At 39.4% G+C, this 25,838-nt stretch overlaps 1 protein-coding gene across 3 annotated transcripts in view; it reads right to left on the reverse strand.

Annotated features, from left to right (window-relative positions):
* Positions 1 to 164: 164 nt before the first annotated feature.
* Positions 165 to 25,838, reverse strand: part of LOC147163241 (apoptosis-stimulating of p53 protein 1-like) — a 72,321-nt gene continuing 46,647 nt past the window's right edge. For 2 of the 3 annotated variants that reach the window (XM_086094313.1, XM_086094315.1), the window contains 18 exons: positions 24,123 to 24,243; positions 23,951 to 24,030; positions 23,704 to 23,871; positions 22,931 to 23,071; positions 22,657 to 22,852; positions 22,210 to 22,335; positions 17,408 to 17,475; positions 16,420 to 16,630; positions 16,054 to 16,281; positions 15,778 to 15,984; positions 14,147 to 14,297; positions 14,015 to 14,052; positions 13,579 to 13,931; positions 12,341 to 12,478; positions 10,294 to 10,427; positions 2,206 to 2,372; positions 1,896 to 2,095; positions 165 to 1,342 (listed from right to left, as the gene is read on the reverse strand). In XM_086094313.1, coding sequence (XP_085950439.1) covers positions 1,301 to 1,342; positions 1,896 to 2,095; positions 2,206 to 2,372; positions 10,294 to 10,427; positions 12,341 to 12,478; positions 13,579 to 13,931; positions 14,015 to 14,052; positions 14,147 to 14,297; positions 15,778 to 15,984; positions 16,054 to 16,281; positions 16,420 to 16,630; positions 17,408 to 17,475; positions 22,210 to 22,335; positions 22,657 to 22,852; positions 22,931 to 23,071; positions 23,704 to 23,871; positions 23,951 to 24,030; positions 24,123 to 24,243 — 2,769 coding nt within the window. In that variant the 3' untranslated portion in view covers positions 165 to 1,300. The remainder of the gene's footprint in view (positions 1,343 to 1,895; positions 2,096 to 2,205; positions 2,373 to 10,293; positions 10,428 to 12,340; positions 12,479 to 13,578; positions 13,932 to 14,014; positions 14,053 to 14,146; positions 14,298 to 15,777; positions 15,985 to 16,053; positions 16,282 to 16,419; positions 16,631 to 17,407; positions 17,476 to 22,209; positions 22,336 to 22,656; positions 22,853 to 22,930; positions 23,072 to 23,703; positions 23,872 to 23,950; positions 24,031 to 24,122; positions 24,244 to 25,838) is intronic. The other variant, XM_086094314.1, reaches the window with a different exon arrangement.

The following is a 25,838-nucleotide window of genomic DNA, read 5'->3' on the forward strand; positions in this document are numbered from 1 at the left end:
TCTGCAGAAACTGTGTGGAAATGCTGAAAGCTGAATGCTAATAGCTGAATGCTAAATTGAATGCTTATGAAGTAAATTGAAAGATAAATTATGTGAAAATTACAAAGTATTAATTGTAGTTGAAAGATAAATGAATAAAAAAAAAACACTTGAACTGCAATCTGTCCAAGGAAATAGTCCATGATAAAGCACTTTATTATGCGGAAAAGGTGATCTAACACATTTGACAAATGTATTAGACGATCTGTCATAAAAACATGTTTCATCATTTACTATAAACTTCAGAGTGTTTATTTTCATGTGGCATTACATATTTTCTCACAATAGGTAAACGAAAAATCATTGAGCCAGATTCTAAAAGCTGCTTAATACTGCCCCATTATTAACGATGTTGTGGAATTTTTATATATTTTATTTTACAGGTAAACACATTGTTGCTGTGCAACTCAAATGTACTTTGGTTGTACAAATACATCCTAATCCCCTCAAAAACACTCTCATCCGTTTTCTTAATTTCTTTCAGTTCTTCATCACATCGGCAGTCTTTGCAAAGTTCAGGAGCAGACGTAAGCTAAGCTAAGTTGAAGCTTGTCTAAGACATCCTACCATGCTATGATAGTATAAAGCATAGTCAGTGCATGCTCGAATGAAAAAAGTTTCAACTTTATTTTATAACTGCTTCATCAACAACCTCAGCACCAACAATGTCTCACTTTCGTTGAAGTCAACCAAATGTTTGCATTCACCCTCCCTTCACATACGCAATCACCACATTAACAACTTACTTGTCACACCAACTTACCTCCATACAATACCTTTACATGGAAACTCAAAAGTTACATATTACAGGATTTACTGTACAGCTCACCAGATTATAAAATGAGCCACCTTGGGTGCTGATATTTCAGAGAAAACCATACAAAAATAGTCATTTTAATGGCAAAATATGAACTCTGTACGAAACAGCATCCAAAAATATTAAGATAATGTGTTATTGTTCACAGACAGATGTTATCTAATCTAATCTGAATTGCATGCATCTGAACTCTTCAGTTGCTTTTTATGATAAATGGGACCAAGACAAAAGTTGGACAACAATTTTGTCAATAACCATTCCATTGACTATGCAGCAGCTTTTATATTTGTTTGTGGGAGTGCAGCATTTCAAATAATATCACTTTGTTGGAAGAGTAACTTCCTTCTTGCTTCTCTCACTGTGCATCCCACTCTGCTCCACATCTCCATCTACAGCACACGCCGATTCTCTCGTCTTCTGTGCACGATGCTGTTGACTTGAGCTTTAGGCCAGTGAGCGTTGTCTGGGTTTGATCCTTGGATACAGCTGGAGAGAAACACAATGAATAATGTCATATTGTGTTTCAATAAAACACTGAAGAAGAACTAAGCCCCCCTCAAAAAAACGAGGGGAAATAAAGGGCGACAGTTCGCATCTTGTCCAGCAGAGAGAGCCATGTATTTGTCCTACTTTAACTTGAGGCCTTCAAATGCATAGCTAGTGTATACCTCAGACTCTGACGGGTGGCATTATATTGGAGAGAATGTCGCTCTGTATGGAGAACCAAAACTGGCCAAATTAAAAATAAATAAATATCTAAATAAATAAATACAAGTGAAAATAAAAAATGGATCTAAAAAATATAATAATTTTTTTTAATGTAAATATATATATATATATATATATATATATATATATATATATATATATATATATATATATATATATATATATATATATATATATATATATATATATCTCATTAATAAATAGTTTCATTTTCAAAACATAGTGGTTGTGATTTTGCAACTTAATAGCTCAAGAATAGCCTTCATTAATATGTCAATTTTGTATATGAGTGAGCTGTACAGTGCCGCACCCCAAGCAAGTTCCTGGGAACGTATCCCTCCCGATCGTTGAGTCGAGCCCACCACCACTCTGTCTCTGTGTCGTCACGCCGTCGCAGCACGCTGAGTGCGTCCCCCTCGCTGAGGGTTAGCTCATCAGGCTGCTGGGCTGTGTAGTCCCACAGCGCATAGACCAAGCCTTTGTTCATCACGCCCAACTTCTCCTGTACACCTGACACAAAAACACTTTATGACAACTAGGATGTATAAATTACACATTATTTGAGTGAATTTCATCATGAGCTACTTTCACATTCTGATTCTGTTACGTGCATTACGTACCATAAAGGAACTGAGAACACTGTGTGTAGCCTTCCTCCATTTCTTCACATTTATCTGCTGCTGTTTCAACATCACTGATTGTTTGGGCAAAAATGGCTGCCCCTGATTCTACCAGCATCTTACAGAGGTGGACGCTGTTACATGAGGCAGCACAGTGCAGTGGCGTCCTGAGGATAAACGAAGCATCAAAACTTATGACATATATGACATATGACATATAAAGCTATGCTATGCTGCTATGAACGTGTTGATGTGGTTGTTAGTTAGCAGGCCACATTCCTAGTTTTTGAAGGGTTAACATAACCACACTCTATTCTTCTACTATGTGCGGCTTTCTTCTCCTTTACAGCGTTTTGTTGTTCAGCATTGCTGTTTTAGATGAGCCTTTTCCAAACAGCTCATTTCCTTTTAAGATTTGATGCACAGATGCCCTTCCTAACGCCAAATTTTCCTTTTGATCTTGGCTTGGGATGTCCATAAGTGGCAAATCCAGGTCCAGATAATAAAAACCCTGCCACAGTTTGGCTTTAACCCCAGGTGCTAGCTACTAGCTAACTCCCATTGTGCTCGTTTATCTGCTAGGGAGCTAGCTAGCTAGTGATGAGTTATTAACATTGTTTTTTCAGTTTTAAATGATATTTTAGCCGTTTTAGATTTAGTTAACTCAGTATGGCTGTATGAATAGACCTATATTCTTATCTGTGTTACTCTCATGAGAAAGAGCAACGGGTCTGTCTATTCATTCGTAATCTAAAGGGAGGTTCCGGGGATTCTGCTGTGTCGGAAGGGAGTCAGGCTTATTATTATTGTATTTTTTTTTAATCTGATTTATATCCATGGGAACGGATTTTCTTGTATTCAGTTGTAACCAGGTGTGTTGTGGGCTGACCTTTTTCTGAACCCTTTTTGTGAATAAATAACGATGTGGGCTAGAAAGAAAGATCACATTTGAACAGAGCATCGCTTGGATGGTTTGTCTATGTGGACCAGAAGCTTCTGGTAATTAAAACCTTTGCAAAGGAACTTCTTCAACAGAATCTCACCATTCAGATAATTGAACACGCAAAGAGTACAATACTTAATATTGTCTACTCCAACAAATGGTGACCGCCGACGCTGAATTATAACGAATGGTCTCCTCCGTTGAACCAAACGGATGGTGTTATTCTGACGTGGAACAAGCTGCGGCGTTCAAGGACGGGCGGAACTTCTAGGCCTAAATAAATAAAGTACGGTAAGTGGAGACTGTTATCCACGTAGAAGAGGTTTTGTCTGTCTGGTCCGCTGCAGCTGGTTTTTTCGTCTTCCAAATTATCTAAATTTTAAAAGAGATCTGTGTGAACAAGTTAAAGTTTGATGTCGTTAGAGAGTTGATAATTCCGACGATCTTGAACTAAACACGTCGTGGAGTGGTGCATTTGAAGGTGACGTAATGCAGACTCGAAGTGATGAAGCTTTTTTTGTACAGGAAGAAATAGCGGTTAATTTTTTGATTTGTTTTGTTTTTTGTCAACGCTATGAAGAATCCTTAGACCATAATATATATTGAAGATTATGGTATGCGCTCTGCTTTTTAAGCAGTTTTGGCCGATTTGGGGACGAGTATCATATTTGTTCATGGCTCTTATTGAAAAAGTCCTATTTACACGTAATATGTTTTTTTGAAAAAGCGCCTGTTTGAAATTGAACAGAAAGGGGTCCAGGTTGATTACAGCGATGATTGGATTTTGTATCACTGTATTTGCAATCGAGAGATTACGTGTGATTTATTTTATTTTGTTGGCGCTTCTACAATATGTAGTTTTGAGGTCAGGATTCCCGTTTGAATTCCTTTTGTTCCACGGTTGAGTTCGTTAGTGCGTGACAATTTCTTAAGAAAATGCGCCTTGCAGAAATTTTGCAAAATATGGAGAACAGTTTAGCTCAGCGGGATTGGGTAACCGCTGTGTATAAACGAGAGGTCACGTAATTCTTATGTCTGTCTGTGTGTGGCCATATGTGTTGACATATTGAACTATTAATACTAAGAGTGAGACGTCACTGTATTGATAAATATTAATACTACTTGCGTATGATAGAAACCGAATGTATACATCAAAAACTATAAACAAAATGGAGGCGATTTCGACCCGGATACAGAATGGTTTGTCCTGAATGCGCTTCCGGTTCAGGGAAAAATAAAAGCGTCGATGAACAATGAAAAAACGAACTATGGCTCGATTGTATACAAAGCTTTCGCTGGACAAAATGGTATGTCAGACTTTTGTATTTTCTTTGTTGGTAATGGAAAAAGGCTGAATTTGATGCTAAAATGACTCCAGCATTTGTGGAGCAGTTTACGGATGGGTTGTTCAAAGTTACCCGTTTACTGAAATCACCGTATAAAACTGCAGTTTGAATGCTATAAGATTTGTAGACAACGAATTGAAGGAATAACACCGTTTATTTTTTTATAATGACTGAAGAGTGTGTGCGTATGCATTTGAGTGTGTGACCTAGCTTTTAAAAAAAAGGTGGGGGTTTGTAAGTGAGAAGTGTGCATATGGGGATTTTGTTTGTTTTTCTTTAATATTTTAACTAAGTTTGGTGTTGTTTTGTGTGAGATGATACTGTTGTGATAGTGGCGTTTGTTTTATTAATGGGAATATGATAAAATAGGTTTTGCGATTTATAATGTTAAGATTCCTCCCCCCCCCCTTCCCCCGTTTCTAGGTTAGAAAAAAAGGTGGGGGCTGAGCTGTGCGCTGTGAGCATAATGTGTCCTCGTAATGGGACTCTTTTTTTGTCAAAATGGTAAGAGAGGAATGATAAACAATATAAAATAAGTAATAGTATTTGAAAGATATTGTTGAGTTTTTGAAAAAAGAATATTAAATTAGTGTTTTATTTTTATTTTTTATTTTTTATTTTTTTTTAGTGACTGAGCTAATAAATCTTTATACTTTAATGATTGATGACGATGGTTAATTTGTTAACTTTCCTTTTTCGGGACAAATGAATAAAGAGTAATGATAAAATAATGGCATTTTGTTTGAGAGTTGATATAATTATGCCTACATCTTTATAGCTGTGGCTGGAAGTAAGATAGTTGAATAAGGAGTTATGAATGTTTTTGGAATTGACATGTTGATAATGATTTTTAAATTTTTTTTTTTTTTTTTTTTTGAGTGTGTCATTTCAGAAACTGATGTTTGAGTTCCAAGGCAGATGAGGGTTTGATGGCCTTCACTGATGCGCCCCAGCTGCTGATACGTTGTATGGCTAGTAGCTATTTGAAGGGGTATTGAAAAAAAAAAAGAAAAAAGAAATGAATAAAGAGGCTGTGTTTTTTACGAAACATTTTTGAGAAAGCAGGGAGTGAACTGTCTTGCTATGATCCCATATCCTCAGTCTGGCATTTTTAATGCATTGTATCAACGAGTGTGCATTTTTTTTTTGATCAGGTGAGCTCTCAGAAAGACTGTGTGTCATCGGATCCACATTGCAGACTGCGTCTGAATGGATGTGGCAGAGATCAAAGGTCAAAAGCCGCAGAGCAACAGTCTTCTCGTCCTGTGCCTAAGAAAAACATGATGTTCAAATTCCTCAATGCCCAGTGACTGTGTATACGCCTCATTCTAGTGACTTCTCCCCTATGGCTGTTTTGCATCCAGAGGAAATCTAAATGCCTGCTCTGAACATTGCTGCCACAGCAGCCGCCATGCTGGCCAGGACTGAACATTGACAACAGCTGCCGTCCTGCCTTTTGCTGGGGGTCTGGACTGAGAAAGTTGGTGGTCGGAATGAGATGTGATCCATTCAGTAAAATGCTACATAGTGATATGCAAGGCATTTTTAATGTGTTGAGTGGGGAGCTGTGATCTATAGCAAGATATTTCAGAAAATTGAAAACGACATATGTAAATTTGAAATGAGGGATTGAGAAAATTTATTTCAATCTATAGCCTACTAAATTTTTGCCTATATTTTTGGGAGAATCAGTTTCTGAATTGGTACAATGGGAATTTTATTAATATGTTATGATATGATATATTTTTATTTTCCCCGTGAGGAACTTTTTTGGACTTCGTCCAGCTGCAGCTATAGTATAAAATAAATAATAGAATAAAATGAGTAGTAACAAGTAAAAGACTAACTAAGAGTTTGATGGCTAAGTTTGATTTTTTTAACAGCACTGTGATTTATAAATCCCAGAAATATTTTGTGTGCTGTGTTTTTTATGAGCCCCGCTAATATGTGAAAGATTAGCAGTTTGAAGATGATTTTTAGTTTGATTAAATCTAGGAAATGGTAGATATTTGTGAATTTTGTGTGACTTTATCCTCAGCCCCACTAATCTATAAAAGAGGTGAGGTTGATTGGCAGTTTAAATAATTTTCGGGACTCTAGGAGAATTAGAGTAATATGGTTACCTCTATTTTTTATGGCCCCAAAGTCATCATATATTAGTGTCTTAAGTTGTATCTGCTTATGTTTAGTTTTATAGTGTTTTGTAGCTTTTTTGTTTATCTCATAGCCTGATTTAGAGGGTTGAGTTATTTATGACGTTTTTTGAGAAATGAGGTCTCTATTTTGTCCTCCCTTTGTCTTGACGTGTTTGAAAAAATCAGTGGATCTTTGTCAAATGAGGGAGTTTATGTTTAAGAATTTAACCAATGTAGACGAGTTAGAAAATTAAAATCAAACTTAAAAACGAAATTAAAAAGGTTGTGGGGTATCGGCCTACACTCCAATTGACAGGATGAGTTTGAAAGTGATAATCCACAGTTTGAATATGAAGAAATCTACCAGAGGAAATCGATCGCAAAGTAAGTCTGAAGCAAGCAAGGACAATAATGCATATTCGCCGAATGAAGGTAATTACATTATATTATATATTTTATCTCAGAATCACATGTGAAAAATGTAATGTTTGGAGCCCAGTGTTTGCAAAAGAGTATAGATAATATGAAGATATGTGAGTTTTTCCCAGCATGCCAGGATTCGGCCGGTCATGGGATTCTGGGAAGAGAATAAGAGATATGAAAGGCACAGTTATGCAAATTTAGAACAAATTTAGTCGTGGTAAAAAATTACCTATTATTGAACAAACTTATTTGAAAGATAAATATTTATAAGCTCTGTCTTATATTAATGAATGAGCGAATGTCATTCAACTCAATCAAAGGCTGGGCTCTATTTTAATGTCACAAAAATAGATATTTTCCTGTTCCAACAGCACAGGACCTACGGATCTTAATCAAATAACATTTATTAATCCCAACTAACAAAAACTATCAGGGTTTTTTCCTCCAAATAAAATTTATGTGAGTTTATGAGAAACTAAAAATGAAAAGTTTCTGCACTCAGGAGAACGGCCCCAGGGGGTTGGTGAGGAAATCTTGTGCAGTTCTCTGCACAGAGAATATGCCACATCTGGTCTACAAGGCTTCCGGAGACGTGCCAGGCTCGGCCATCTCATCAACTGATGCTCTCAGGTTGAAAGGAGAGACGAAATTCCACAACTGGAGCATCAATCTTATCACCTCCGACCTGGAGCCACGTCAGCTGACCCAGTGATCGTTCTGGAGCGGCCGTTTCGACATCATTCGTCACCGTTTGAGGACATCAGTCAACGGATCAAGAGCAAGTGCCTTTTTTTGGGCAATCATTCCTTTGATCAGTCACATTTTGGGCAGAATAATCCCGTGACAAATCGAAGAATTTGGGTAGTCTACCCCAAATTCTTAAAGAAGAGACGAACTATTGCGACACTCTTTTCATTAAAAAAAAAAGACCTTCAAAGAACTTCATCACAAGATGGCTTCAAAGAACACATATTCGTCTGCCGATACATTGCGACACTTTTTAATGAACAACATTTTATGTTAAGCCTCACATATGCTATGCTTATTTCACTAAAAATCTTTTAAATGTATCAAATTGTTTTTTAATGTCATATGATTGCTAAACTACCTCCTCTTCTGCTAAAGGGATGTTTTAAGGATAATTATTTTTATCACACAACCATTGAAAAAAAATGTTTTAATGTGTTGAGCTCTCAAGAGCTCAAATGAGGGAATGATGAGTTATTAACATTGTTTTTTCAGTTTTAAATGATATTTTAGCCGTTTTAGATTTAGTTAACTCAGTATGGCTGTATGAATAGACCTATATTCTTATCTGTGTTACTCTCATGAGAAAGAGCAACGGGTCTGTCTATTCATTCGTAATCTAAAGGGAGGTTCCGGGGATTCTGCTGTGTCGGAAGGGAGTCAGGCTTATTATTATTGTATTTTTTTTTAATCTGATTTATATCCATGGGAACGGATTTTCTTGTATTCAGTTGTAACCAGGTGTGTTGTGGGCTGACCTTTTTCTGAACCCTTTTTGTGAATAAATAACGATGTGGGCTAGAAAGAAAGATCACATTTGAACAGAGCATCGCTTGGATGGTTTGTCTATGTGGACCAGAAGCTTCTGGTAATTAAAACCTTTGCAAAGGAACTTCTTCAACAGAATCTCACCATTCAGATAATTGAACACGCAAAGAGTACAATACTTAATATTGTCTACTCCAACACTAGCTAAAGCCAAACTGTGGTAAGGTTTTTACTTTCTGGACCTGGATTTCTTTGAGTTGGGCTGGCATATTCTCAAGAGGCAAGGTTGCCCCCCCACACACACACAAAAAAAGCAAGAACGTGCTCTGTAATATTGTACTTCAAAACATGTAGTACTAAAATTATTTCATATAATGTAAAGAATTAATCATTTAAATAGTGGGCAACTTGGTCCCCAGGGAGCAGTATAATACAGTCATGCAGACACAAAGGAGTTTCTCAACTACTGTGTGTTACTCAGTAAGGTGCCGTAATATTTGTTTTTCACAAGGATTAAAAAATAATATATGCCTGTGAGTGCTGTTGTAGTGGCTACATGTGATGCTGCTGATGTGTTTAAAGTGTTATGGCACCACTACTTAGATGCACTTCATTAGCCCACTTATGGCTGTTTTCAAGAAGTGCTAGGATTAAGCTTGTTGTTATTACATGCTTCTTGTTTCAAAGGGGAAGTCAAATCAAATATGTTATTTGTTCTACGGCCCCATTAGTCTAAACACAGGAATCTGATTAATATTGTATTTTTAGAATATGAATTGAGCAGAAAAACCCAACCCGTTTTTATGCATCTTGGAATCAGAATGCCATGTCTAGACTAGACAGTAATAGAATACATTATTGTAAATAACAATTTTGACTAGCTTCCTCTTTAAATAAACATTGTTATTTATTTTCTTTTATGATTAGTTTGACAGTTTCAAGTGGGCATGGCAATGCACAGCCTCTTTTTTGAAGAATTGTTCATCTTCCCAACAACAACACAACTTCAGGTTGGGAGACAGTGTGCTGCTATGTTGCCTGCTGCTGTGTGTTGGTATATCGCCTGTGTCAGATGGAATCTTCGTAACACCAAGAGACCAAAAACATTGTGTTTGGTCTCCTCTTGGATATACGCAAATAGTAAGAGTGGCATAGAGCTCAGATGGTAGTGTGGCAGTCTTCCGAGCTGAAGGTCGTGAGTTGGTTCCTCAACCCTTGAGTGAGATTTATTTTTCCAAATTCTTTATTTTACTCCCTTCCAAGTGTAAATATTACTCTAAAACTGAGTCTATTTGGTCCCACTCTATGTCAAATTTACTCTACAGAATTTACTGTGTACCCATATCTGATTATAGTTTACTATGACAATGTTTTAAACATGAAGTTTGACACCATTACATCCTGCATCTGCAATATGAATGCAAGATACCAAAAGCAGTACATTTCACCATTAACCAGGATGACACTGACTTACATTAAGTCAAACTCATTTAAGCACCTTATGAATGCCAATCGCTATCTCTTCCTTTGATTTTATTAAGGTAGCGCAGTCTAAAGGGAAGCAGAAATGCAATGTCATTATTACCCCAGTTCCGACTGTGTGTATTACCCGGATCATGTAGCCCCATATTTTCCAGATCATGTAGCCCCATATTTTCCAGCTGCCACTGTTCTACTTTTTATACAAATGCTATTAACAGATGTATGACTGACTGAAGTTACTAACCATCCATCACTGTCTGCTGCGTTGACATTCACTCCGAAGTCCAGCAGGAACTTCACAATATGGTGGTGGCCAGCACAGACGGCATTGTGAAGAGGAGTAATGCCTTCATCATTTGGCATACTGGGATTTTCCACCTTCAAGACAAAAAAAAAGGTATTTCAAATGCTCTGTTTGTCACATTTTGGTTCTGTGGAGTTGGGTTTTTGTTTGATTTTGGGTGTTCATGTTCTTTGTTTCTTTCTTTCTTGAGTGTTCAGTGTTCTGTTTTGTGTACCTTGTCTTTCCCCTCGTCTCGTAATGTGTAACCATGTCCACCTGTGTGTGTCTTTCTTTCCCCATGTGTGTCTCATTAGTGTTGGTGTATTTAGGCCCCGTCCAGACAGAAGCAAAGCCAGCTTCGTTCCTCAAACAAATCTCGTACACAAAGAAGCATTTCAAGACTTGCGTGTGTCCAAAAGAAGACGCTGAGAAAGTTTAACGGATGTAATGTATATGCCAAGTCTGGGATGGCGCTTTAGCGCAGCCACAGGGAGTTAAGGGAAAGCGTAGAAGAAGAATCAGCGAAGAAGATGAATACGTTTTTTTTTTTTTTTAACTTTATTGCAATCTACAGAACAAACATGGCTTTGCATGTATCACAACAACATGAAAAAGGTGAACACAGGAGAAGTGACAATGGCGGGTGATTCAAGTACAACACCGCTTGTTGAACGTGGGAATAAAGAAGCAAAATATTTTGCAGCTAAGGAGGCTGCACAAAACTACGACACGGTTATCTGCCATTGTTGTTGACAGACTGACGGTTCACACTCAGTCATGCGAGAATTGGCGCATACGTCATCAATCTGCGACAATGCGTCGTCATAGCGCTGCGACCATTACGTCATCACTGGAGGAGTATCCTGTAGATGTTGTCCAGACGGACGCGTACGGGACGCGTATTGAAATCTCTCCACTCTGAAGCCCGGTTTCAAAAGTGATCGGTTTCAAGCTAAGAAACCGTGCCGTAATGTGGACGAACGGCCTAAACGGTAAGAAACTTGTGATGATACATTGAAACTGGCTTTCGTGTGGACGGGGCCTTAGTCTGTTGTGTTTGTCCAGTCGGTGTGGGTGCATTGTCTATGTAATGTGTGAAAGTTCGTGTGTGAAGTCTTCATCACAGCCAAGTCGTCCTCGTCACAGCCAAGTCGTCCTTGTCACAGGCAATTCATACTCGTCACAGCCAAGTCGTCTTTGTCACAGCCAAGTAACCATTGTTACAGCCAAGTCGTCCTCGTCACAGCCAAGTAGCCAACTTCTCAGCCAAGTCGTCTTCGTCTCAGCCAAGTCGTCTTTATCACAGCCATAGCAGAAGCACCAGGAAGTCAAGCCAAGTCAAGGCAAATCAGGTCCTGTTACGTCACGCTCGTTCCAGTCATGGCGACCAGTCTAGTCATGTTTTGTCCAGTCATGGTGACCAGTCTAGTCACGTCCCGTTCAGTCATGGCGACTAGTCCAGTCACGTCCCATCAAGTCACGGTTGACTGCTCACCTTTTTCCATGTTTCATTAGTACCATGCATTGCACTGCATTGCATTCATTCCTGTTCCACTGCCTTATTTTCCTGCACTTGGGTCCGCCATCACTCAATTACTCACGTCCCTCATGACACTGTTAGTTTTTAGCTTCTGTATTGCATGTCATTTATTAACCAGTATGAAGTGTCTGGGGTGCAAACACGTCATATAGGGGTGGGCAGGGGCATGTGCTAGACATACAAAGTAATCAAAATTACAGTCCTCACATTCCCAGGTGTAGACGAAAAACAGGATCCTCCACACCCCCAGAATAGATAGATGAAGTGGCTGGGGAGAGGGAAGTCTCTGCTAAAGCTACTGCACCTGCAACCTGCCCAACCCCGGATAAGTAGGAAAAAATGGTTGGATGGGTGGAGTTGATAACAAAACTCAAAATGTAAGACTCTCAATGTAAAAGTACTCTTTATGAAATGTAAAACAGTTTTTTCCTACAAAAACTAGACCCAATAATTAAGTGTGCATTTTACCTCGTATATAATTCTCTGCACCAGATCAAACTCTCCCTCTAATGATGCATCAAGCAGCAGAGCGAGGGGGTTGAACTTGACTCTCAGGCCGTGGCCTGTGCGTTCAGATGAAGGCTTTTTCAAGTTGGTTCGCTTAACCTGATAAAAAGAAAATGAGACAAACGTAAAGATAGCAACATTCGTATCTACAAAAAGGCTCAGAAGCAGAAATAGTCAACTTGGTGATACTATGAACTTAGAGACTAAAACTGGAATTCAAAGTGGAAGTCAACCAACCACCCCTCGCCAAAAAAATAAAATAAAAACCGTGACAGTAATATGTTATATGTGACATCACTAGTCTAAACATGACATTCTGATTAATATTACATTTGTGCAATATGAGTTATGAAATAAAATCCAGCCGTTTTTATCGAGATCAGTTGGCGGCCATGTTGCCACTTGAAAATCGAGTGAAAATGACATAAAAGTTGGTCAGGTCTCAGGTAACAACCAATCACAGCTCAGCTTCAGAAAACAGGTGTGCTGTGATTGGTCGTTACCTGAGCCCTGAATCCTAAGCAACTGTGTGTTCAGTCGACAGTGGCAAAATGGCCGCCAAAAAACGGCTGGATTTGGCTTCATAACTCATATTCCACAAATGTAATAAGAATTTAAAGTTTAGACTAGTGAGGTCACATAAAACATATTATTGTCAAGAAATGTTTAAGGTTGACTTATTATATATATATATATATATATATATATATATATATATATATATATATATATATATATATATATATATATAATTAAGTCACAGCAGAATTAAAACTAGAAAAAGTTACAATAACAATTAAGTCATAGGATATTTTTCTGAGAATAAAGCTATATGTCGATGTTAAGATAACTGTTCAGGTTATTATCAAGTTACCCTTATGAGGACAAGCGGCTAAGAAAATGGATGGCTGGACATTTAGATATACTGTGAGTTTGACAAATAATGATGCTGTCAATGTTTTTGAGACATCTGCACCATAATCAGTACGACCCACTTTAATGTGATTGTGGAAATCTGGTCCTGGTAAAGACATTTGAAATCACCACTTTTGTTTGGGGTTTGTATAAGCATCAAGTTTTTTTAATTTTTTAAACAAATACTGTATAACATACATATAAACAAATATATGACTTTGACTATGACAATTACAATTAGATCCCCTTGAAGTGTGTATTAAGTAGCCAGTGAAGCATTTTACCTTAGGCTTTGAAGGTGGAGCAGCCGGTGATGGTGAAGGGGAGGCCTGACCTGCCATGCTGTGGACCAAACTAGAACTGCTTTGATTGTTATTATTCTGATCTTCAGACTTATCAGGTGTTGAGGGAAGGTTGGTTCGTGGTGATGGAGACCCATTCTTGGTCACTTCTACCGTGGTGGCCGTCTCAGCGGCAGCACCGGGTGATAAGCGGCGGCAGTCCAAGTTCAAATTTTGAACTTCTGCGTCCTCTGCTGCTAAACTGGCATGCTTCTCACCTGGGTCTACATTCACTTCAGCTGAATGGATATTGTCCATGTCACTCAAAAGGCATTCAGGTTGGTAGAAAGTATTGCCTAAAATAAAGAGTGCATGTTGACTAGTGACTACTGATGTATTATTGAGATGAGAGTCATTGTGGTTAAGCGACATATCCTACCTGAGACTCCTTCCATGCCTCCAGCCAAAGTGTTAAATCTGCATATAACAACCAAAAAATTACCACTCTATCAACCTTCAGTATGGATGATCAAAACTAAGCCTACAAAACAGAAAGGAGTTCAGCACAAACCTCTGGTACAGTAATTTTTGAATGTTTGGCCCCTGTGGGCCCTCAGGTTCAGTAATAGAACTCCGCTTCTTCAGAGGTCGCGGGGCATTGCTGAGACGACGGCGGAGGACTTCCAGGTCGGCATCGTTTTGGTAGCGGAGTTGAGAGTGGGCTGAAGACAGAGGGTTATAACGTAAATATTATTTAAAACTTGTTTCTGAATTTCAAATGGAACTGATGTAGGGTTGTCACTATCGATTATTTTTTGAATAGATTATTCCATCGATTAATCGTATAATGGAATAAAATGTTATTTCGCATAAAAGTGCATTATAATTTGTTTTCCCCCAAATGGCTGTTTATTAACCAAGCAAAAAAGGTTGGTTAATGGCAGAGGTGGATAGTAACGAGTTACATTTACTCCGTTACATTTACTTGAGTAACATTTTAATAAAAATTTACTTATAAGAATAGTTTTACCACACAATACTTTTTACTTTTACTTGAGTAGATTTGTGAATAAGAAACACTACTCTTACTCCACTATATTGTTCTACACTTAAGTCGTTACCACCATTTCATACATTAGATTTACCGTATTTGTACACTTAAAAGCCTTAAATTTTCTAAAAAATTGACGGCATGCCTATTAATGAGATGTGCCTTTTGTGTGCACCGAGTTCCAAAATCTATAAATGTTGTGCGACTTTGGTAGGCGCTCCGCTCAGGGCTGGACTGACCATCTGGCAAACAGGGCAGATGCCCGGTGGGCCGGTGTCCTTTGGGGCCAATGTGGTGCTATTCGATTATTATTTTTTCTCCATTTTACCCCGAGGGACCGGCTCACAATTTAGAAGGAGCAGCCCATCCATCCATTTACAATATAGGGTGCAAATTGAACCAATAAACATCAGTGGTAAAGCTATGTGGTAGCCAAGGGTGGTCAGTAATAGGGCTAGGCCGGCGGGCCTAAGTCAAAATGCCAGGGCCAATTATTTGTGCCATTCCAGTCCTGGCTTTGCTTGATTGACTGTGTGGGAGCATTTCTGCGGACACGTTGCTTATATACAGGAAATGCGGTCCTGGTTGAAGACCGGCAGGCATGATGGGAACCCAAAAGAGTCAACTGAAAGATGACCTCTTGGTGCTTTCGCTTTAAGAAACTGCCCCCTATGGTGATTATATTGGGAGGCAACGCCGAGCGAGTTACGCCGCAATTTGTGAATGAACTGTGCCTTATAACAAACAAGATAGCGGCTGAAACACTTTGCGGATGAACTGTTGAACTTTGACTGTTGAAACCTTTAGCGCCAAAGAAAGACACGCCTGTATTATTATCGGCATAATGACTCATATCCTTGAAGGTTGATGCTGTGTATTCCCTCTCCTTTAGAGCAGCAATATTAAAAAGAGAGGAATCGGCGGAGTGTGCTCAGAACGGTAGGAGATTGTAATCTGTGCACATCTCTGTTCGCTCTCTTGTCTTCCTTCCTTATCTATTGTTTATTAAATGTTCTAGGTTGACTGAACTTGACAGTATATTTGATTTTCAACGAAATCGTAGTGTTGCAGTGATCTAATTTTGGAAATCTAGTCACCCTCTTAATGTTTGCAGACGGCGGGCCATCACTGATTTATCCTGTGCAACATACCAACTGGAGTGAGCTTAGTCGGACTGAGAGGACGAGGAATGTTGTCCACGTTAGGAGGAGGTATGTTTTGCCCATCGATGGGCTCTCTTCCTCCACCTCCTTTTACTCCTTCCTTGTCTGGAACGTCTTCTGTCCGTATTCCTCCATGGAGAAAAGGAAGAGGGGATGGAGAAGTGGAGGACGTGGGAAGGATGGGTTTCCCATAAACTGTGAGGCAGAAAGGAAATTATTTGACAGACTGAACAATCTGTGTTTCTGTCGTCACTGTTGACTGACCTGCTTTGACAGTGGTTCTGTTGCTGAGTGAGCCGTAATTTTTAGCCTGAGGCTGCTGAAGATACATGCTGTAGATGGAGCTACTGTTCATTGTGGCAGGGCCCTTTCGAGGAGACTGGGGCCTGGATGGATGGTCTGGGACGTAAGGACGTACAGCCACCGCTGGAGGCGGATCTGTTCGCTCACTCTGAGGTGGCAAGGTCGAAGGCTGGGGGCCAGTGTTCGAGCCTAGCAGGGGAGACACATGGAAGGCTTCTGGTACAGATGTCAGGAAAAAGTTCTTTCATCTCAATTTGGTAGACGTCAATGATTTCTTTCACTTGCCTGCAAAAGGGATGTTAGGAAAAACATCAAGTCTGACATTACCTTGGTTTGAATTTGGAGGGACTGCAATGCGTTGTTGAATTTGCTGTGAAGACGAGGATGAGGTTGACGAAGATGAGGTGGCGTCCGAAGTGCTTGATCGGGGCCATCCCAATGTGCCAGGGGCGGATCGAGGCAGGGAGCTGGTGGAACAGTGATTCCCTGCTGCTTGGTGGGCGGTGCTGGGGTAGGTACCATAACCAGAAGGGAGATGCTGACAAAATTGAAAAGAAACAGCAAATGAAACTCCGGTGATGACTCTGTGGACCTTGCTTTGTGCAATGGAGCCTCATATGAACTCATTCGCTCCCAAAAACATAAAAAAAAACATTATATTTAAATATTGCCATGGTTCCAAAATACATTTATACTTTTTAAATGTTTTTTTTACAGCATACAGAAGGCTTTGATGCAGCCTCTCAACTGCAAAGAACGGTTGAAGAAATGGTAGTTATTACACAAACGGCCAGCAGGTGGAGATGAACCAGCGCCATGTTGAAAAAAACCTCAATTACTCACAATTCTAAATAGATTTGTGAATAATGATGAAATTTAGATATATTCTAATGCTAATTGCTGCAAAACGGAAACAGATAGAAATATACTTTGTTTCTGATGAGAGAAGAGACTTTAATCTATCTTTTGGTAGGTTCCATGTTTTATAGCAATAGAACAGAATATTCAGTGGGCCTTGCAAAATCATTCAAAATCCAGTAAAACAGCCTGGAGTGAAGGGGATTGCTGCTGTGAAAATGGCTGGGAGTGAATGAGTTAAGTAAAGCATTTGTCAAGTCAAATGTCACTGATGTTGACCCTGTGGGAGCTGAGACAGTAAACAGTTATAAAGCTGTACAGATAGCAGCTTCCCACCTTAATCGGAATATTTGGCTTTTCATACAGAAAATTTTTATCAAAGTGTCCCCTCACTCCCCCCTTTACATCTGATGGTTTACTTGTGTCTCAATTCTTCTGGGTTAAAATTTAACCTTACCTGTTCTGCACTGTTAGTCCTCCAATTTGACACATTTTTACCAATGGTAGGCCACGATGCTTCACTGGCTGTAAGGCAAGAAACACAAGAACAGATTAGATAAGTTAATTATCACATCACATCATTACAAAAAAAGGAAAAAAAAGACCATCAGTTGAAAACTGCAAAGTGTGAGAAATTGGGCTAAAAAGGGCATGCGTTATGCTGACATACAATTTAAATCACATATAAATGTAAAGATGCTGAAAGGGCCATGAAGACTTATTTGCTGCCTGATTATTAGCTGTTGTCTGACATCCAGATAAGGACATGTATTTGTGTGAAATAAAGCAGTATAGGTCTGGTTGATCTTCAGATATTTAGAACAAGAATCTGAAATTAAACGTCTGGCACAAAAGCCGTCATGTACTTTAAACTTCTCATTCTATTGTCAAGGTTCACATTCTGATCCTGAAGCACCAAACAACCAAATAACTTTCCATAAGCTTCAAACAGCAGTTTGTAGAGAATGTCATAGCAATTTGTTTAATATGATAAAACATTCCAAGATGCAAGGTAAGGTCATATAAAAAGTAAAGATGATCGTGTGTGTATGTGTGTGTGTGTGTCTCTTCTCTGTCTTTCTCTCTCTCTCTCCATCTATTAGGGATGTTCAATACCACTCTTTTCCAGACTAATACCAGCACAAGTGTACCGATTTTTTGAAATAATGCCCGATATCGCTAACTGGTATCGGTACTCACCCATTTTTTAAATGAGGAATTGAATGGCCACCTGTTAATTAGTGTGAATGCACTAGGAGTTTGCTTTGCAACGGCACAACTCTTTCAGTTTTTCTCTCTGGTGGTGGAGTTACATAACTGTCTGGCACAGCGCAATGCAACTCTAATCACAGTATCAGACTAGTCACTCAAATATTGATTAATGGCTGCTGAATTCAGGGGATACGTGGTCTTGTGCTTCATGAATACATTTCCTCAAAAATTATCTTGATGCCATGAAAAAAAGGGAAAAAAAATCATGCATTTGACAAAACGCCAAACTGCATTTTGTGGCTTTTAGTGGGACAGTTCCATATTAAAAAACCCAGCCTCCATTATCAAGTATCATTTTAAGCTGTGTTATCTCACAGCTCTCTGCAGCACAACTACGTCACAGTGCTGACACAGACTAGTACTTATTATCAGCTGCACAACATGTTGAGTGCCACTGCACTGTCCTGCTGACCTCAGAAAGAAAGCAGTGGTAACAGGAAGCAAACAGTTAGCTCTGCACAGGGTGGAAATTTGGATATCTGCCCCAGAGTCCAGATTAGAGTGAATCGGCCCCCACTGCCTTCACATTATGTCCTGCTGCAGAAGACTGCATGCTGACACTTTTTATGTCTCTTCATCTATTAACAAATATGAGATAATAGTAGGCATTACAAATTACAATAAAGTTAAAAGAACAAATAAACAATCCAAGCTTTAAAATTACAGTTATTATGGCAAAGTTACACTGTTGATGTGAAACAGTGACTAGGCAGGCATGACAAATTTGTTGCTATTGTTACAAAGACCATTTATTTTTAGAAAGAATATCAAACGTTCCCTGCCGATATAACACAGGCCTCCAGAGAGGATTGATGGTTTATAACTTTTTTGTGTGTGCACATAATAGCTCAAGAGAATGGCACAAATAATTTATTAAGTATAAACAACTAATGTGAATGAAAATACACTTTGTGTTGTTCCTCATTAACTCATTTGCTCCCAAAAACCTATAAATACGTTCTATTTTAAATATTACCATGGTCCCAAAACATATTTATACGTTTTTCTTGTTTTTTTTATGCTAGAGCATACAGAAGGCTTTGATGCCGCCTCTGAACTGAAGAGAATGCTTGAAACAATGGTAGTTATTACAAAACCCGCCAGCAGAGTATAAGAGATCAACCAGGGGCCATGGTGCAACAAACTATTTTCCCCACTGTTTTAGTCTTGTGCATAATGATTAAACTATTCTAATGCTAATTGCTGCAAAATGGAAACAGTTAGAAATATACTTTTTTTCCTGGTGAAAGAAGAGACTCGACTGTTTTTATAGCAAAAGAACACAATATTCTGTGGGCCTTGCAAAATCAGTCAAAATCCAGTAAAACGTCCGGGAGCGAAGGGGGTTGCTTCAGGGAAAATGGCTGGGAGTGAATGAGTTTTAAAAAAAACATGCTTATGTTGTATAATGTGTACATACCAAAACCGAGATCATGACTCTATGCACTTAACACACACACAAAAAAAAAATCAAGCCAAAAACATCTGCACACATTATTGCAGTCTACATTTTAAAATTATTTGACCTTCCTCTAATCCATTGTGTGCACCAGTAGCCTGTTGACGTGATTTATGACACCACATTTTCGACTTGAAGCAAGCCAGGACCATAAATAACCTCTGTGGCATTTGCTTTGGCATTTAAGATTACGGTGGGATTCATAAAAAGTCTTCCATGACTCCTTGTGGTTTGATTTGTACCAATATTCTTCTATGCAGAATACTAGGTAGGTAGGTAGGTAGGTAGATGGATGGGTATGTGGGCATGTACAGTAGATCGGAAGATGGACAGAAAGTACACAATACGCAATTGGCAGAGGCGGGCATTCCGTCAATATTGATGGAAGGTCCGTCAATCCGTCAATGACGGACAACTCTCCGGAGGAGAGGATGCAGACCAGCGCTGCCGTCCTTGCTGCTCGGCAACGTGAGGTCCTTGGAGAGCAAGCTGGATGAGCTGAGGAGCCTCACCTCGGCCTGCCGCGAGCACCGGGACACCTGCGCCATGGTGTTCACGGAGACATGGCTCCACAACTTTAATTTTATCTCTTTCTATTCTGTTGTTTTTTCTTTACTGTAACTGCAGCTGGACGGAGTCCAGGAAAAAGTTCCCCACGGGGAAAATAAAAGTATATCGTATCGTATCGTAACTGTTTTGTTGACGAGTGATGGATTGCCGGAAGTGGATTTTCGTCCGTCAATGTAGGTGGGGGTAATTTTGGTTTGAGGCCAACAATATCAACATTATATCAATCCCAATCCCCAGATCTAAATCCAATAGAGAGCTTGTCAGGCGTCATCATCAAATGCCATCTTCAGAAACAAGGAATGCAGAGAAATGTTGCCCAGTCAAGAAATAGAACTTCACAGGTGCAAGTTTGTCGACTATGTAACATATATGTTAAGCACTCCTCAGACACAGTGGTTATGCAACTACTAAACATTAGTTCAGGGATCCATAATTCAGTGTATTCAGTAAACGTAAAAAAAGAAGCAGTTTTTAAAATATATTTTTTTAACATTCGCTTTTCTACCCCGCCTACTGCCCAAAGCCAGCTGGGATAGGCTCCAGCGCCCCCCGCGACCCTTGTGAGGACAAGCGGTTAAGAAAATGGATGGCTGGATGGACATTCGCTTTTCTTACAACACTTGTTCATTTATTCATCATGTTTTAATTTAATCTATAATGTGCGGTGTTCAAAATGCATTTGTGTGTATGGAAATGAAAGCTACTGTAAAGATTTTGAGTTTGAGTGACGGAAGAGGATTAGGGCCAGTGAAGAGAAAAAAAAAATGTTGGCGGGATTCTTACTTTAATCTAAGAATTCTGACTTTAAAGAGAACATTTTGACTTAAGAATTCTGACTTTATGACTTCCTCCCACAATTCATAGCTCTGCATCACAAATTCCGAATTGTCACTTTAAAGTCAAAATTCTGAGAATAGAGTCAGAATTCTGAGATTAACCCATCAAGGCCTAAACCGCCTGGCAAAACATGCCTCCTAAAATCTAAGGAGACTTTTGAAGTTTTTCTGGCAATTCACCAATATTATAAATAATTGATATCTCAGCTCCTGAAACAGATAGAGACATAATTCCAAAAACATTTCAGAGCTTGTGGCATTCACACAAACCTAAGTTTATTATTATAAACCTTGAATATAATTTTTTTTTTGAATCAACAAACAAATGTCGCATCTGCGGGTATATAACTCAAAATATATCTACCTTCAAAACTGGAGCGCAGTCGTAATAACCTCGGGGGATCGAGTGGTAATTATTCGTTGTTCATTCTGTTACAAAGCCATCAACATTTTCAACATCCTCATTGTCTACAAAAATATATCTTAACAATATGTCACTGTCGATTCCTTACACTGATTCGAATTCCTCTCGCGGCGGCCTCAATCGCATCATTTATCTCATAACTCCAGCGAATCTGCGTCAACCATAAACGCTCAAATAAAATTCCAGGACATGCTACAAGGCCCACGTCACCCTCTCCTGCATATTCTGATTCATTTAATCGGCTAAGAAACCAAGAACTGGGCAAAACAAAACAAATGACATATCCGCTCTCCCGGATTTAAAGGGAGAAGCACGGTCACGCCCCAATGGGTTAAAGTCTCAATTCTGACTTTAAAGTGAGAATTCTGAGAATAAAGTCAGAATTTTGACTTTAAAGTGAGAATTCTGAAATTCTGACTTTATTCTCAGAATAAAGTGAGAAACCTGCCAACCCTTTTTTTTTACTTCACTGGCCCTAATCCTCTTCCGTATCGAGTCACGTTTTAAACACGCCTATTATTCTGAACAAGCTCACAATGTAATGTCTCATAGGCATCTGCTTCCTTTACACTGAACATATATTCTGAATATGAGCCCATGCAATTTGAGTCTATGCACGTTCATGTTATCAATAGGCCGTGATCCAAAGTGAGGAGCTTTGAGCTGGAAATAGAGTGATTTCTTCCGTAAAGACTCACTGTTACTCTTGTCACCCTGAGGAGAGTGAAGACCCTCGCATAAGTCATTTGGCTGTGACAGGATGATGTCTAAATCTGACACTTTCCATTGGCTGGGAGGCTTCCTGACGCCACTCTTGTCCTCGTCTGCATGAGCACACCCATGGCCACAATAGCAACCACAAAGCACAATCAACGGGACAACCGTCGTCACAAGTCATGGAAACACAGCAACAGTTGCGGGCAATATGATGACATTGAAATTACATCACAACACAGCGACAACGACAAACAATCATTACGAGTGATAACGAGTGACCACAAACGGTAAGGTCAAGGTTGCAAATAAAAATGACAAGAGGGACAGGTAGAAGGCAACAGACAGGAAAAGGAGACAGAAGCAGCCAGTTAGAGAATTGCCAGAAATCAGAGGAAGAAATCGATAAAAAAAAAATACTTCACACCCACCTGATAGGGAGCGGATGTGACTGAGTTGTGAGGGTTTGGGGGATGCCTCAGGTGACAGTTTGTACCCCGCCTCCTGTCCCCCGTCAAGTGGAGCTTGGATGTAAGGGAAGACAGCAGCCACCCGTCCTGAGACTCCACCACTCGGACGAGTTGCGCTTTGAGGAGAAGGTGAGCCTGCTCCATTCATACGGCTCAACTGCAAGATGCAAAGTAGAAACTCAAGCAGTCGAACCAGCAGCCATCTCAAAAGGAAAAATATTAGGCGTGAGGATACTTCTGCTCTCTTCTTCTGCAGTCGCTCCCTCAAGTCTCCAATGCGTTGATCCATCACTGTCACCTGAGCATTCCTCTTGTTCAGCAGCTCCTTGTTGTGCGCCAATTTGCTACTTTGCTCCAGATTGTGACGGTTGCGCGCCTGACACAGCATAAGAAACGCTCAACAGTGTTGGCAAGAACTTTCCATCTTGAAAAGCACAATGTCTTATTCAGAGTTGACAAATTCAGGTCCAGAAAGTAAAAAGCCTGCCACAGTTTGGCTTTAGCCCCAGGTGCTAGCTAGCTAGCTCAGGTTACCTCTTAGGAGCTAGCTCGCTATCACAAGGAGCTAAAGTCAAACTGGCAGGGTTTTTACATTTTCTTAACCGCTTTTCCTCACAAGGGTCGCGGGGGGCGCTGGAGCCTATCCCAGCTGGCTTCGGGCAGTAGGCGGGGTACACCCTGAACTGGTTGCCAGCCAATCGCAGTACAGTATATCATTTAAATTTTAACTCAATTTTATGAATTGTTATGAAATTACTGTATCAATGGCTAAAAGATGAAGCCATATTTCTATCAGTTTAAAACATTTTCAACTTTTATCTTAACAAGAGTATGAAAACTTAAAATATATATATATTTTATTGCACATTTAGAACAGATACAAACATTTTGAATAATCGTGAGTTAACTTTTGAACTCATGCGATCAATTACGATTAAAAAATGAAATCACCTGATACCCCTAGTTTTTACTTTCTGGACCTGGTTTTGCCACCCCTGGTCTTATTACCTGCAGCTCTTGGTAGAGTTTCCTCAGTTCCAAGGCGGCGGGGCCAGAAAGCGGGGAGGCTTTCATTCCAGTGGGTGCACCTTGCGGTCTGTTGGGTGCCCCCTGCTGGGATGCGACAGAATGCAGCTTAAGGCGTCCTTTCCTCAGATCCTCCAGCTGTTGGGTCAGCTGGTGAAACAGTTTAAAAATAGATTACAAATCATTCCTAGGGCGACATGAACTTGACTCTTTAATCCCCCTGAGATACCTGGTCAACTCGGGTCACCGCAGACTGCAGTTCAGCCTGCTTCTCCTGAAACAGGCTGCTAACATGCTCAATCTCTGCCGCTGGACACAGAAAGCATCAATTGACGATTGGTTATTTGTTCATGTTCAGTCATCCAACAGAATTGTATCTACACTTGTATGTTCGGGCGTACAGAGGTTCCCATTGATCAGTTTACTGTAGTCCACTTGTCCTCTCATGGCTCGAATCTTCTTCAGCTTTGCCTCCTGAGTCTCCACTCGCTCATTCAACCGCTGCAGTTTCTCAGCTTCAGACTGAACAAGAAGAAGAAAAAAACAGCAACAACTGTAAATATAAGATACATCAAATATGTGGATCTGCTTTCTAAAGACTTTGCTTGGCATTTTTCAAAAAGAGCAGGATGGCATTGGGCACTCACGTGAGTTAAAAAATAGGTTTTTTTTTTTAAATATGATTGCTGGCGTCCCCAAACATACTCTATGGTAGATTTATTATCTTTAATAATAATGTGACAGCTTTTAATGGTGCTTTTTCACACTCAAAGCACTTTACTACCTAAGTAGCCACAGCTGCCCTGGGGCAGGCTGATAGATGCCCTTCCATACAACAGCAAACATTCACTAACCATCCACCAGTATGAGGGGCACTGGAGGCAATGTGCGTGATGTGTCTTACCCAAGGACACGATGACACATGAAAGCTACTCGAACAGCGGACATTTCAGTTACTGAACGATTCGCTCTGGATCGTTCAGTAACTGAAATGTCAAATGTAAAATGTAACTCAGTACTGTAACGATGATTGCTTGCCTCTTTCAGTAACTTCAAATCCCCTTACTTCAAACTACATTTCACAATTTCCACTGCTTTCACACCTGTTGCCGAGAGCGTGGAGTCTGTTACAAGTTAGTGAACGCGCAATTAAGCATCCATTTTCTACACCACTTGTCTGCAGGCATTGGGGCGGAAGGATGGGCTACACCCTGAACTGGTTGCCAGCCAATCATAGGGCACAATATAGACAACCGACCAATCACAATTGCAATCAAACCGCCAGACAATTTAGACAAAAATCTTTCCTTAACCCTACACTCTAAAAACAGTTGGGTCAAAAATGAACTGATCTTCTACTTGGGTTTATTTGACCCAACTTTGAGTCAAGAAATTGGTATTTTAGTGTAAAACAACTCGTAAATATTGGTCAGATCCTTAACCTGAGTCAAAAAATTGGACCCAGAAAGTTGGGTCAAATTGACCCATAAAGTGGACTGGTCCATTTTTGATCCATAATTGGGTTACTCTTGACCCAACTCTTTTGAGAGTGCATAAAACCAAACATATTATATTAAATACAAGACATTTTTACTCTATTTCATGTGTATAATATTTATTGTATATGATCTGATTATTGCAAGGATAATCCATAAGAGGGCAGTGTCACCCATCTGACGGCTTTTCCAGCAACCTTGTAAAATCGCCCCAATTGAGAAAGGAGAGACACCTATATTTATTAATAGTAGCAAATGTTCTTTCAGATTTTTGGAAATATTAATATGTTTGATATGTTTGTTTATTATTATATTTTTGACTGTTATAAATGTACAAATTTAAAGCATTGTGACCGGATGTATCAAATAAGATACAAATCAAAAGCCTTATGTGGAAATAGATTTAAAAAAAAAAAATATATATATATATATATATATATATATATATATATATATACATTTGTTTGTTCAAAAGGGAATACTTTATTTACAAAGAATCAGAATTTTCTCTCATATATTTTATGGTTCAAGGCAGGTTTTATAGCAGGGGTGGGCACACTCAGTCCTCGAGGCAGTCCTGAAGGTTTTGGATGTTTTCCTTCTCTAACACAGCTGATATAT

This window comes from Leptonotus elevatus, chromosome 14 (assembly GCF_054856555.1).
Source record: "Leptonotus elevatus isolate MCC_2025b chromosome 14, RoL_Lele_1.0, whole genome shotgun sequence".
In the NCBI taxonomy this organism is placed as follows: Eukaryota; Metazoa; Chordata; class Actinopteri; order Syngnathiformes; family Syngnathidae; genus Leptonotus; species Leptonotus elevatus.